Source organism: Octodon degus, unplaced genomic scaffold (genome assembly GCF_000260255.1).
Source record: "Octodon degus isolate 3935 unplaced genomic scaffold, OctDeg1.0 scaffold00044, whole genome shotgun sequence".
In the NCBI taxonomy this organism is placed as follows: domain Eukaryota; kingdom Metazoa; phylum Chordata; class Mammalia; order Rodentia; family Octodontidae; genus Octodon; species Octodon degus.
This window is the reverse complement of record NW_004524620.1, coordinates 12,868,304-12,882,038: the sequence shown is the minus strand read 5'-3', so window position 1 is coordinate 12,882,038 and position 13,735 is coordinate 12,868,304. Positions and strand designations below refer to the sequence as shown.

At 48.9% G+C, this 13,735-nt stretch overlaps 1 protein-coding gene across 1 annotated transcript in view; it reads right to left on the bottom strand.

Annotated features, from left to right (window-relative positions):
- Positions 1-13,735, bottom strand: part of Adamtsl1 (ADAMTS like 1) — a 996,797-nt gene that overhangs the window by 15,027 nt on the left and 968,035 nt on the right. Inside the window, exons 26-27 of the mRNA XM_023715857.1 lie at positions 12,564-12,744; positions 9,568-9,775 (exon numbers count right to left, since the gene is read on the bottom strand). Coding sequence (XP_023571625.1) covers positions 9,568-9,775; positions 12,564-12,744 — 389 coding nt within the window. The remainder of the gene's footprint in view (positions 1-9,567; positions 9,776-12,563; positions 12,745-13,735) is intronic.

Genomic DNA, 13,735 nt, shown 5'->3' with positions numbered 1-13,735 from the left:
TCTACGAAGTTCCGATTCCTCCAGGTGAGTGTTGCTTGGATCTGGCTGCTGTGCTCCACTTCTTTCTGCTGCAGGCGTTAAGAGTTGAACCCTTTGTGTCTCTCTGGCAAGATGTTGTGCTCCTGAATCAGCTGGGTGGGTCTTGCCTCTAGCCTCTTTGCAGGGAGTTCTGCTGAAGGGCTCCCTGCTGGGCCTGCACTCTGGGTCTATGCAGGATCCGGAGGGCCCCAGGTCGTCTCACTCACTCGCCGGGCCTGTATTCTGGGTCTATGCAGGATCCTGCGGCCCTGGTCGTCTCACTCGCCCTGCATTTCTTATAGCCAGGAACAGTAGCAATGAACTCCTTTGGTTTTATATTGGACTATCTTAACTTCTCCCTCAGTTTGAAGGAGTGGTTTTGCTGAATATTAATTTTTTGGTAAGTGCATATATCTCAAAATTGTTTTCTTTTTATTTATACAATGTTGGTTCAAATACAAAGTTAAAGGAATAATCAATTAGCTAAATTATAGTGATTTTACATTAATCCCACATTTCTTAGTAGGTTTCTTTGGTTTTTAGTTTTCATTTTAATTCTTTATTATTTCATTCTTTAAACATTTTTCCCTTTTATTATTAATGCCTATTAATCTCACAAAATATTTTGTTTTAATGTTTATAACATTTTGTTCATTGGATATTGAATTTTTGGTTGGTTTCTTTTTTCTCAGGACTTATGTGTAACTGCACTGTGTCCTGTAGATTCCTGCTGAGACATCATAGTTGGTACTGTTATGGGATGTCCCTGTACATGATGAGTTGCTTCTTCTCTTTTGATGCTCTCAGGATTGATTATGACAGCTTCATGACAGTATGTCTTAAAGTAACTAACTTCAGGTGTATGCTACTTAGATATAGTGGCCTTCTTGTGTCTGTATATTCGTATCTTTCATCACATTTGTGGAGTTTCGGACTATTGTTTCTTCAAATAATCCCTTAACCTCTCCTCTGTGTCTTCTGTAATTTCCACAATGTGTGTACTGGGTTACCTGGATGTGTCTGAAAAGTCTCTCAGGACCTGGTCATTTTCTTAATCTTATTGATGTAAATCGTTCTGACTTCAGAGCAGCTCTTTCTGCTGCCTGCCAAATCTGCTTTTGAATACGACCAGTGAGGTTTTAAATTTACTGTCTATTCAGCTCCAAAGTTTCTCATTGGTTCCTTTTATAATTTCTGTCTCTGTTGATCATTTTTAATGCTTAGTTCAGACAGTAGTTTTATTTTCTCAAGACAGGGCCTCACCATGCAGTTCAGGCTGGTCTCAATCCTCCTGCCTCAACCTCCTGGTTCACCCACCACACCTGGATTAAGATGGTTGTTTTAAAGTCCTGTTTAGGTATATCTAATGCTGTTTTTCTACTTCTGTGTTTTTTTTTTTTTTAATTGAAAATACAGCAACGTTATGGGGTGGGGCAGTTCTTCGGTGATTAGGTGGGTTTGCTCTAAGCCTGAAGTGAAGGTTTAAGGTTGGCTTGGCTGTTATATTGACGGCGATCTCTGAATGTCTTAATATATTAGTCTTAGGGTCTTCTTGGGAGTTTACACAGCCTGTTGTTTATACCCTAATCTCTTACTGCAAGATTTCTGTGGGGGAGTGTAGTCCTCTTACAACTTTTAGGAATAGTGCCTGCCATCACCCTGAGAGGGAGGCCACGCTGCCTGGGGAGGGCAAGGCTGAGTGCAATGTAACGGATTTCCTGCCATTCTGAAGGTGCCTCCACTTGGTGTTTACTTGGTTTTCATAGACATTGACTCTTCTTTCAGAGCTCCTATTCAGTTTAGTCACTTTCTGGTAGTTCTTGACATTTCTGTGGAGAAACAAGTATTGGAGTTCTCTAGATTTCCACTTACTGATGTCCTTCAACCACAACTGAGAGGCCTTAAAGGTGAGACCTGTCCCTGCAGCACTGTGTCCTCCATGCCACCTGTCCTGACTCCATTGCTGCTTTGACCTCAGTGCCCTCAGCCACCCTGACGTTACCTTTGCAGAGTCACAGTGACTGCGTGTCAGTCAAGGTCCAGGAAGTGTAGGTCCACACTTATTTTGTATTTTGTTTATTCCTTCTGAATTTTGATATTGATCCTTCCTTAGGACAGAGATCCTTTCTGGAATGTATTTTAGAGATGCTTTCATACATGATAGGTTATCTTTTTCCTTGTCTTCCTCCAGAGTTTACCTAGGGCTTCCTAGGGTCATGACTTGTGCTTTTTCCTCACGTCATGCCTTTCCTCTTCCAAGGTGACCACATCTACAACTCCTAAGCACCTTTGGTAAAGTGACAACTGGAAGATGGACATTGGTTGGCGTGTCTGTATTTTAAGTTCCAGATCTCTGCTTTTGACTGCTTAATATCTAATTCTAAAATGTCCATGTCAATTTCTTATTAGACTTATCCATTCTCTTTATTCTACTTAGCACTAGAGAGTTTTTTATTGTTCAGAATTACCCTGGATTTCCTCTCCCTCTAATGCCCAATGTGAATCACCCATTGATACCATCTCTTTGATTTCCACTGCACAATGCCTTCATTCTGGTAACATAATTTCTCATCTGTGGTATTTTTCTGTCTCTAGCTGGTCATTTTCTAATTCAGTCACTGTACTGCTGACAGAATATGCTGTGATCATGCCACTCATGCATAGAATCTGTTTCCTCCACCACGAAGACACAGGCTGAGACGAGTAACTAGGAGGAGCACTCCGCAAAAGCAACAGAAAGCCTGGAGCCTTGAACCCTTCAGAGACCTGGGACCGACAGCTGAGTGAGAGACAGAAATTGCCTGGTATTTGCCATGGGTGAGGAGAGAGTCCAAGGTAGGTCTCGGCATTGGAGACCCTGGCAATGCTTGATGCTAGAAAGTCTCACCGTCCTCACGGGATGCAGTTTATTTATTTAAGTAACTGGCAATCCATACCATAGTCTTACTGGAGCAACAGATCGTCCACCCTTCCCAGTGAATGCCAGGGCTCTAGGAGCCATGTGGGGACAGGAGCTATCACCTGCGTTTGAATTTCTCTGGTCAGAGACCTCCACGTGGTCCCACCTCTCAGACCCCACACACATAGCACTGTCTAGGTGGTCCAGCAGAGCAGCCTAAACCTGCTGCTTGTGCTGCGTGGTAGGGAATGTGTGTTGCCACATGGACAGGAGTGGACGGCGCTGCCCTTGAGCACTAGATCAAGGGACTGGTCCCTGAAATGCTAGCAATCGCTGGCTGCACCTGGACTCCTGCTGGGCCTGCTGGGAGACACTGAATGCGACTCTGTCTCATGGAGGTCCTGTTCATAGGCAATGCTACTACAGCGGCAGCAGAGGACACCACACACTGCTAGCAGGACCCCATGCCTTGCCTGACCAGGTGCTGTTGTCATGACTAGGCATGAACGCTATGAGGGTGGGGCCTTCCACCACACTAGTCCCCTTACAATGTCCAGCCCTACACCACTGACCTGTCAGAGAAGAAGGATTTCAGGCCACCACCACCGCTGGACTCTCAGCGGCAGAGTTTGTTGTTAGGAGAACAATAACAGCTGTGACAGGAAGCCCCAGCTGCCCACTGAGAGCTACCGCCCACCTTGTGGTGTGAGCGCCCCACACCCATCCTGTCTGTGCTACATCTGCCAGCTGCTTGAGTGTTTCCACTCTTGTGTGGCCTGCGGAAACAGTGGGCTGTCCAACTTACCACGATGCATGGTGTGCCCAAACTTACTCATCAAAGCAAAAGAAACCACAGGGAAATACACTGCCGTGCCCACGACACTTACAGTCCACACATGTCAGCATGACAAGCTGACACCCCGAGTGCGTCTTCAGGAGAAGCTGTCCACTCAGAAGCTCACTCCACGAAAGCAGCATAAGCGTCCGCCAGATACACAGCGTCGACGGGGCGCACAAACTCTCTGAGAGGCTGCCAAGGAATACGACACATCATCATGACAGAGTGACTCTAGCAGCGGACTAAAACAGAGAAGTGGATCAATGCCTGAGAAAGAATTTAAAACAGGATTATCAAGAAGCCCAAAGAAGGCCAGGAGAAAGCAGGTAATCAGGTCAGCGACCTCAGGAACATAAGGACGGCCGGGAATGAGAAACTTCCTGAGGTGATTTTTGAGAGAACAAAACAGAAGTCTTAGAAATAAAAAGTTCAGTAAGTCAAATAAAAGACAGCTGAAGGCCTCAGTATAGACTAGATCAAGCAGAAGGGAGAATATTTTAACATGAAAATAGGTCTTTTGAAATAACCCATTCAGACGAGACAGTCCTTTAAAAATTTTGGAATAGGATTAAATAAAAGCCTGTATTTTCAGAATATCTGAAGGCAAGAAGAAAAAGGTTAAGGACACAGAAAATATAACCTTTGGGAAAGCAATGGGTGTTCAGGTGTGAAGGACTTACAGGATCTCAAAGAGATGTGGCCAGAAGAGACGGGCCTACACCAGGCCACAGTATAGTGCAACTGTCCAAAGTACAAGGCCAACATTTTAAAAATCCACGTGAGAAAACTCCAAGTCACATTTAAGGGAAATATTCATGAGATTAACAACATATTTCTCAGCAGAAAGGACATAGGCGAGTAAGGAGTGGGGTAGTACAGTTCAAGTCCTGACGGAGAAATGCTGCCAACCGAGATTCCTCTATATAGCAGAGATCCCTTCAGAATTGGAGAAATCGAGTTCTAAGGTAAGCAAAAAGGAATGCTTTCACTTCTCTTTTCCTGTTTTCACAGTGCAAGGAAGGGACCAGACCCGGGCCTTATGCATCCTGGGCAAGGACTCCACCACTGGACTATGTCAGAGTGCCTTAAAGAAGTGTGTGGGCGCCCTACGTGATCACTATCATGACAGAATGTGAGGATATAAGCCCCGGAAGTGTGCAGTGAGAGCCTCAGGGAAGTCCAGACCTCACCAATAAGCCAGGAAACCACGGAGACGCACAAGAATAAAGAATACCCAAAACACCTGCAAGAGAACAACATGGAAAGAATGAGTCCTTTTAATAATAGCCCTGAATGAGAAGGGGCAAGATTTTTCAAGAAACTCATGCTATGAATGAAGGCAACCAGCGTGAAAATGAAAGGAGAAAGATACTCCAAGCAAATGGAAACATGACTCGAGGAACGTAGCTATGCTTACCTCTGACAAGACAGACTTAAAAAGTGTAACAGACAAGGATTAATTGACCATGAAGATATATGTTACTGCACATCTATATACACTTAATTTTGGAATATCTAATTTTATAAAACAATCACTGTTAGACCCAAAGGGAGAGAGAAGTTTCAGTTCAGCAATAAAGGGGAATTGCATCATGCCGCTTCCACCAGTGGACAGATAACGTGGGCAGAACTCAACAGAGAAGCACGAGTGTTCTGCTGTGCTACACGTCAAATCGACTTAGCAGAGAATGTGTGGAACATCTCCCCCAGCTGCAGGACGCGCCTTCCCTTCATCAGCACGTGCTTCGTTCTCGAGCCTGTATATTATGCCACAGAATAAAACAAATTCAAGAAAAATTTAAACAATATCTTGTATCTTTTCTGATCATGACAGGGTAAAATTAGAAGTCAGAAAAAAACTTCAGAAATTATACAAATGCATGGGTACTGAACAACACATATTTGAAGAATTTCAGAATGGAAATATCTTGCAAGAACTGAAAATAAAAACAGCATACAAAAACTTGTGGGACGTAGGAAATTCAGTAGTGAGAGGGCAATGAGAGCCTGCTTAAAATAAAATCAATCAAAATCCAAAATTAGTAGAAAGAAACAACAATAAATGGAGACTAAAATAAAAATATCAACGAAATAAAGCAGATTCTTTGAAAACTGACAAACCTTTAGCTAGACTAATCAAGAGAAAAAGAGCAGGCCCAAATAAGTAAAATTAGAGCAGAGAAAGAAGCTATTACACCTAAGAAGGCCAAAGGACATTATGGAAAACTCTACGCTAATCCGTTAGCACACCTAGACGAAAGGGTGAAACGTGTGGACATGCAGTACCCCCGGGGGCAAGTCATGCCCTTACTGAAGCACGGAAGCTCCCCGGGCGGGCGGGGCTGGGAGGCGGGGCCTCGAGAGCCCAGCGATCTCCAGGGACCAGCTCGTCGCTGGCGTCATCCTAGTGAGTGCGCACGAAGGGGCTCGGGGAGGCGGAGCCCGGGGAAGGGAGGAGCCAATGGGGAGTCCCCGGGCTGCCTCTTGTCCCCGCCCCTTCCTGTCTTTCTCTCTGCGCTAGTCTCTGCTTCCTGCCTGCCGGGTGCTGGGTGGATTTTCTCGGCTCCGCTGTCCCCTCCTTGGTGCTGCAGCCTTGAAGCCAGCCAGTGCGGGGCTGTGTGTCTGTGTCTGCCAGGTGTTTTGTCCCAGCAGCAGCGCTCCGATGAAGACCACCCAGGACCACATAAGGAATCTGAATAGCCTGGTACAAGCAATACTGTCTAATCATTGACAAAAGTTTTCCAACAAAAAAACGTCCAGGGCCACAGACGGACTCATTGCGGAATTTTGCCATACTTTAAAACGAGAGTGTCAGTTCTTCTCAGACTGTTCCATAGAATTAAAAAGGAGAGAACCCTTCCAAACTCCTTCTACGAGGCCCGGGCTATTGTTACCTAAGCCAAAGACACACACACACACACACCCCTCCAGTGAATGTAGGCTTAAACATTCCCAACAGTTATTAGCAAGGATTATTCACCATGATCAAGCTGCTTTCATTCGGGGACACAGTGGTGGCTCAATATGAGCAAATGAGTGACTGTGTTGTGTCACATCAGCAGAATGAAGGGCAGACCTCAGGTACTCCTTTCAACAGAAGCAGAGCAAGCATTTGATACAGTTCAACATTCCTGGATGATAAAAGCCCTGAACAAATTACAGGACAATTGTACCTGAACAGAAGAAAGGCTATTTATGAAAGCCCAGCATCTCAGTCCTCTATTGCTATGGCAAAATATCTGAGATAACTATAAGGAGAAGAGACCTATTTTGGTTCCTGGGTTCAAGCCTTGGCCAACTGACTGTTGCTTCTTTAGTTGTACAAGACACCAAGGCGGAGGAGTGCAGGGTGGAGCAAAGCCAGGAAGCAGAGAGGGACGGGGACAGCCTCAGGATTCCTCGAAGGGCACGCTGACCGCACTTCCTTCTACTGGGCATTACTGCTCCACGGCTGCCACCTCCCAGCAGCATCACGGGGTTCTCACAACAGCACAGCATGCTGACTGGGAAGGGCTAGGAGGATTTCCTCTAATATCAGGAGTAAGGTGAGGGCACCCACTTGTGCGGCTCTTATGCAACAGAACATAAAAAGCTTTGGCCAGATCAGTTAGGTAAGAGAGAAAGAAGAGGCACAGAATGGAGAGCAAGGCAAAATTTTCTTTTTTCTACACAAAGAAAATCCTAAATACCTAATGACTCCCTCAAGACTATTAGAATGACTAAATGAATTCAGTAAAGTAGCAAGATACAAAATTAACATACGAAAATCAGTGGCCTTTCTATAAGCTCAAAATAAATTTGCCAGGAAATGAAAACAGACTTACTTGGAACTACTTCAGAAAGTGGTAAGGAAGGTGGCATGAGCGAGCTTGAAGTGGGGGGAACCTCGCGAGGAGGACTGAATTCGGGCAGTGTGTTTCTTATGCTAATAACTTACAGAACAGCAAACACACTTGTCAGTCTTACGTTGCAGATGCTGCCATAGCCGCTGGACATGACCTGGGCGTGACCTGGGCAGCGAGCGGGGCAGCGAGCGGGGCAGCGAGCGGGGCGGGCAGTTCTTACCTGCCTTGTGGGAGGGTTTCCGGAGATTCTGGACAAGGATTAGAGATTCTGAAGACACTGTATACAGTCGTATCGTGTACCTCAACATCCATGCTGGATTTACTTGGGTGCCAGCCTCTAAAATGTGGAGGGGTGCTATAAGACTACTGTTCTGTATTTAATAGAGTCTAGCGCACGGGCGGGGAAACCTGGCCTCTGACTGACGTATGATAGAGGAGAGATAGGTAGAAAGACCAAAAATGACAATTTGGAGAAAACTGCAGCTTCAAGACATAGTCACGGGCAACCAAGGTCACGCATGCTCCCTTTTGCAGCTAGGCCTGGCTTTTTCCCTCTAGACTCCTCAGTTTCTCAAGGCCTTAAGGATACAGTAAGTCCACATAATTGGCCCATGTTTTGCTTTCAATACTATAAATCCACATTTCAGACTCCCACACTCCAATGCTAATTGGGTGCCGTATCTCAACACTTCACACACATGCAAATGGTCTGCACGTTAACCTGATACTCAGTGTTTGCTTTAGTTCACTAATGGGGTCACCGGACCAGATGTACAGGTTATTGTAGACACCAGGTCCACAATCATAACCCAAAAGCTACCTCGATCGCCCCCTTGAAGCACCCTGAGCGCCGCACAGGCCCTCGACCGCAGCCCCCAGGGCCCTGCCATCCAGCGCCCGCGCGCTTGCTGAGTGTGTGCTTCTCTGATCCTGTTAAGGAGTCTGCCTACGTCCCTCACAGACACACCTTGAAACGCTTTTCCACGATGAACCACGACTACCAGGCGTGAGTGGAGGTCGCTATTTTCCCCCTTGGGGGGGCTTCCTTGATCCCCACCTGCTGACAGGATGACAAGAATTCCTGACTGGTGCTCAGCCCTACTTGGTTCCAAGACAGTGAGACCCTGACAGCGTCCCCCACCCCAGGTCCTAGGCAGGCACGTGGCATCACCCAGCATAATCGGCCACTCCGCAGTTGGTGCTGGTCTCCCTTTTTCAAATCATGACCAAGCATGAAGTTTCCTCTCTATCTAAATTGAAGAGAGTCATAGTGGTTCCTCCTCTATCCAAGGGAGGCCCCGGCCCAGGGCTCCCGGCCTCAGGTGATCCCCACTGCTGCTGTGCGCTGGTCTTACCTGGGATTTTGATGTTAACCTCTAGGATTAGAACCAAGAAAGGAACTTGATTCAGAGTGATCCTGCTAGCTCCCCAGATTTCCTGGCATGAAACAAGGATTCTCCAGCCTGGCCAAATATCAGTCACCTGGGCAAGTTTTAAAGTTTGCCCACTTGGCTCCCGCCCCAGGGCCACTGACTGCTCTCTGGGGGCGTGGTCTGGACATCCGCTGTTTGAAGGAGTTTCCCCAGAAAATGTAAGTATGGGGCTCATCAAAAGCCCTGATCCAGGTAACACCGCAGTCCTGAGGTCCCCTCAGAGCTTTATGTCACCATCCCCATCATAACCTATAAAGCTGAGGAAGGTGCCCGAGGACTCACAGATGACAGGAGAGCTGGAAGCCTTGGGGTGGAGGGAAATCAAGAGAAAAAAAGTATAACTGGTGTGTTAGTGCTGGAGAAAACAATCAGAGACCGTGGGCTTTGAGAATGGTATTGGTGGAGTTAGTGGCAGAGGAGAATGTGAAAATTCAGTCATCACAGAAGAGGTGGCAATGGTGGCATGTGACTTCTACTGTGGCACAGAGTATGTCTACAGATTCAGTTTTCAAATAGAAACCTCCTGTCTCTTACCTGGCCCCAGCTGGAGAAGGCCCACTCCACGCACAGCTGCTGGTTACAGGCTTGTGTGTCCACAGGGCGCTTGGCGTGTTGGCTGCACACGTCATTGGGCACTGGGGTGGAGAAGCCAGAGGCTTTCAGCTTCTGGCAGGTCACGCGGCGGGTCTGGATGCCTCCGCCACAGCTCCGGGTACAGGCTGACCAGGAAGTCACCATCCACCTGCAGGGAGCAGAGGTGTCAGGGGGACCCCGGCAGGCCTTGCATTGTTACTGCGGAGACACCCGTGCAGCGCCGTGGTCCTTTCCCCACTGTTTACTTGGCACAGCAGCCTGAAGAACAGCATCCCTAGATGCCTCAGAGCCGGAGCCTGTGATACTGCCTTGCAAAGAATGGCCTTTGCAGCCATAGTTGAGGACTGCAAGATGAGCTTAGGAGGCAGATCTTGATGTTAGCACAAAAGTGCTCTTCCAGATAGTGGCAGCGAGCAAGAGAATACACAGGAAGGAGGCTGACCTCGAAGCAGGAGCTGGAGCGTTGCACAAGCCAGAGAGCTTCAGCAGGCCCCGGAGGCGGAAGGCGGCGGGGCAGATGGCCTCCGAGAGCCTTGCGGGGGTTAGGGGCCAGGCCCTACGGACTCCTTGGATGCTTTTACTTTTGACTTCAAAATGATGAGAGGATTAAACTTTAGCCATTTTAAGCTCCTGCTTGTGATGCTTTGGTATTGCAGTCTGAGGAAATGGATGCACTCAGGACATTGACCAGAAAAATGCATCCAGGGGGTGCTTTGGGGGCCTGAGCTGCCCAAAGGCGATGGGGCTGCGGAAGACTGCTCCACAGACTCCCCCTGCCACTCTGTGCTGTAGTGCTGGGGCTCTCTAGTATGACAGCAGTGTCAGCTTCCGAGGCCAGTCAGAAGCACACCTGCATCCCCTCCTCACCTGCGTCTCACGGAAGGTTCTGCCTGGTGGAGTGTGTGCTTTATTTCACCTTAACCTAAGTCCTACTTGAGTTCTTTAATCTTTCAGAAACATAAAAAGCTCCCTTCAGGTTCCTGGGGCGATTCTGCACACCTGTGGACTAGTCCTTAAGGTCACGCATGCGATAGAATTGTTTCCAGCATGCTAGCTACAGTCTGGGTCTCCAGAAGTGAGACTTAACAGCACCGTGACAGGAGGGCTTTTCTCCGAAAGCTGAGGCGTAATCTAGGATGCTGAAGCCCCTGGTCCGTGCTTTGGGGGCCTGAGCTGCCCAAAGGCGATGGGGCTGCGGAAGACTGCTCCACAGACTCCCCCTGCCACTCTGTGCTGTAGTGCTGGGGCTCTCTAGTATGACAGCAGTGTCAGCAGAGCTCGTCGGAGTTCCTGCAGTCTCTGCGTGCAGCCCCCTCCCCCTCAAGGGGAAGGGGAGGGAGAGTGTCAGAACGGTGATGAGGAAAGCAGCACTCTCCAGCCACTTCGCGAGCTTTAGGAAAATAAAAACCAGAGCGAAAGGAGCACTCTGGTGTTACTGCCTAGATGTGCACGGGAGCACTTATCTAACATGAAGGGACCGAACTCTATTCAGCAAGATCAGGAAGGATGCGAGGAGGTGGCTATTGAGCCCAGGAAGCTGGGCAGGAAGTTGGACCTAGGGCTACTTCCTAGCTAAAGGCACCACATCTGGCTTCCTTGGTCAGGGCAGCTACAAATCCCTCCTGCCTTGGCCTGTGACTTCTTCAGTTCTGTGGCAGTTTCTCCGCTCCTCTGCCCGGGAGCAACTCCCAGGACCAAAGCCACTTAGGAAGCAGGCGAGAGGTGTTTTAAGACTCCTGGAGGCCTTGAAACTGAAGAAGACAGTGCCATCATTAGTTCATTTGCAGAGGTAAATTAGGCTGATTGACTCTGACCATCAGCAAACCAAACCAAAAAGTTCCTGGCACGTCAAAGAGCTCTTCTGCATTTCACGTGGCATGGCCAGGACAGTCTTCCAGGCGCTTATGTCCCTAGTGAATGTCAAAACTGCATTTCAATCAACATTTATTTTTAAATATACATTTCAGTGATGATGATGATGATGATGATGATGATGATGATGATTATTTTTAGGACCTGGGGTGGGGTTTTAAGAAAGCAGACGTGTGGGCAGTGTCACCCTCAGGACAGGTATACAAGGATATTCATCATTTAATGGAAACTTCCCTGTCAGGAGTCATACTGCAGATATTAACGAGCGTGGTTCATATTTCACGCAGCCTCTCCTGGTTTTAGCTGCTCCTTCTTACTCAGCAGGCAAAACACCAACTGGCTGCCTGGGCAGTATACGGAAGCCCACAGGGGTCACCAGGGGGCACTCAGGGCTGGACCAATCTTCCCAGGCTCAGAGCACCATGCTGATGCCAACTGCAAGCCCATCCATTAACCCCTTAGCTCCGGCCCAGAGATGGGGGCGGTGGGCATGCTGGGTGGGATTCAGCCTCTCCAGGCATGAGTACCAGAGAGGCAGAGCCTCTGAGGGTCACACAGCTCAAACGCAGTCCCTTATGCGGACAATGTTTGGCCACAGTGAAGGTAATTACAGAAATTAAAGGCTTCTTCTGACGTTAGTGAGACACAAGCAACTGTAGAAAAGAAGACAGTATTTCCTCAAGTAGACTGCAGTACTGTTTGCATAGGCATTTAGAGTTAGACAAAAAGTAAGGGGTTTGGGTAGGGTCTCCTAAACTGCTATCCTAGCACTTCAATGGCAAGCACTCCTGTCTCTTGCAAATGCGGCAGAGGGTCAGGTTATTACTGCAGGATGGGAGCTGTCTTTGGCCTACATCCGGGGGACACTTGGAAAGGCCAGGGAGCCACTAGCTAGTGGAGTATGAGGGGAGCACACAGCTGGGAAGAGCAGCATTCCGCGGACATTTCCAGTGGCCCAGAGGCCCCAAGGACCACGCCTGCTGTGGGCAGCGTCTCCCTGCACGGTGCTCATGCGCTTGGCCAAGCGTCAGGGCCTACCCTAGGTGCAGGCAGGTGGCACTCACCGAGAAGGGCAGTCCCTCCGGTTGCAGGCAACGGGCTGTACGGTAGGGCGAACTTTGCCAGAGCAGTGCCCAGGGTCAACCTCCGTGTTGTTCAGCAGGCACCTGAGACGAGGCTGCTGCACCCCCCTATTACCACAGGACGCCGAGCAGGTCACCAGTCTGTCCACGGCCCACCAGTAATCTGTCATGGGGAGGTCAGAAGGGGCAGAAATGGTTTCCTTCTGCGCAGGAGGAGGATGGGGTTGGCAGGGGAGGAGCTGCTGCAATCCAGGCTGTGCCAACCCGCGTGGGCTGGGCCGGCAGCCGCAGGGAGCCTGGAGCGCAGCACGCCGGGCCGGCTGTCGCTGCTGCAGTTCTGGCGGGGCCTGGCTGGAGCGAGCGCGGAGGGCCCCGCGCCTCTCACAATTTTTAATCATACTTGTGAAAGTGTTTTCTCCCTGTGCGTTTACTGGAGAGTGACTTTATTTGTCTACAGAGAGATATAACTATGTCAGAAATTGAATCCTTTTTAAAAGTATAGTTTCATTTTGTAAATGTTACCAGAAACACCTATCCAGAGAGTTCTCGCTTGCGTGCACCCGTGATGTCAGTGAAAAAGCCAGTTTCCTTGGGGGTCTCGGACTCACTGGTAGAATAGCTGCTAAAAATAAACGTGGCTAAATTCTGAGCGCTTATTTCCAAGTACTTGTGTATTACAAAAAATGCAAACCGGCGCTGTATTCTGGTTTGCAGCAGAGACTAGCTGACTGGCAAGAAAGCGGAACCTCTGTTTCCGCTCTGGAGCACCAGACCGCAGGGAGCACGCCTACGAGGAAATCCTGCCTGCGCGCAGGAATCTCTTTCCTGCCTTCCTCCTCCCGTCTCAGATTGGCTGAGGCCTGCTCACAGGATCCTCCAGCTTGGAATCGCTGCGGGAGAATTGGGCTTTCCTTGAAGGTATCACGCAAGGGGCGACGCACTGACCTACGGGAAAAGCGAATCCTGTCCCCCGTTTCAGTAAAAGGGCCAGGTTGGCTTTCTCCCCGCGGCGTGGGGCCCTTCCGACCTCTCGGTGCAGCGCGTGCCGGGCCCTGCCCTGGGCCTTCGGACCTGCTGCGCTCGTGGAAGGCACATATTCTCGGGCTGTGCCCTGCCCAGGCCAGAGGAAAGGTGCCTGCAAGCCCTCAGGGCGC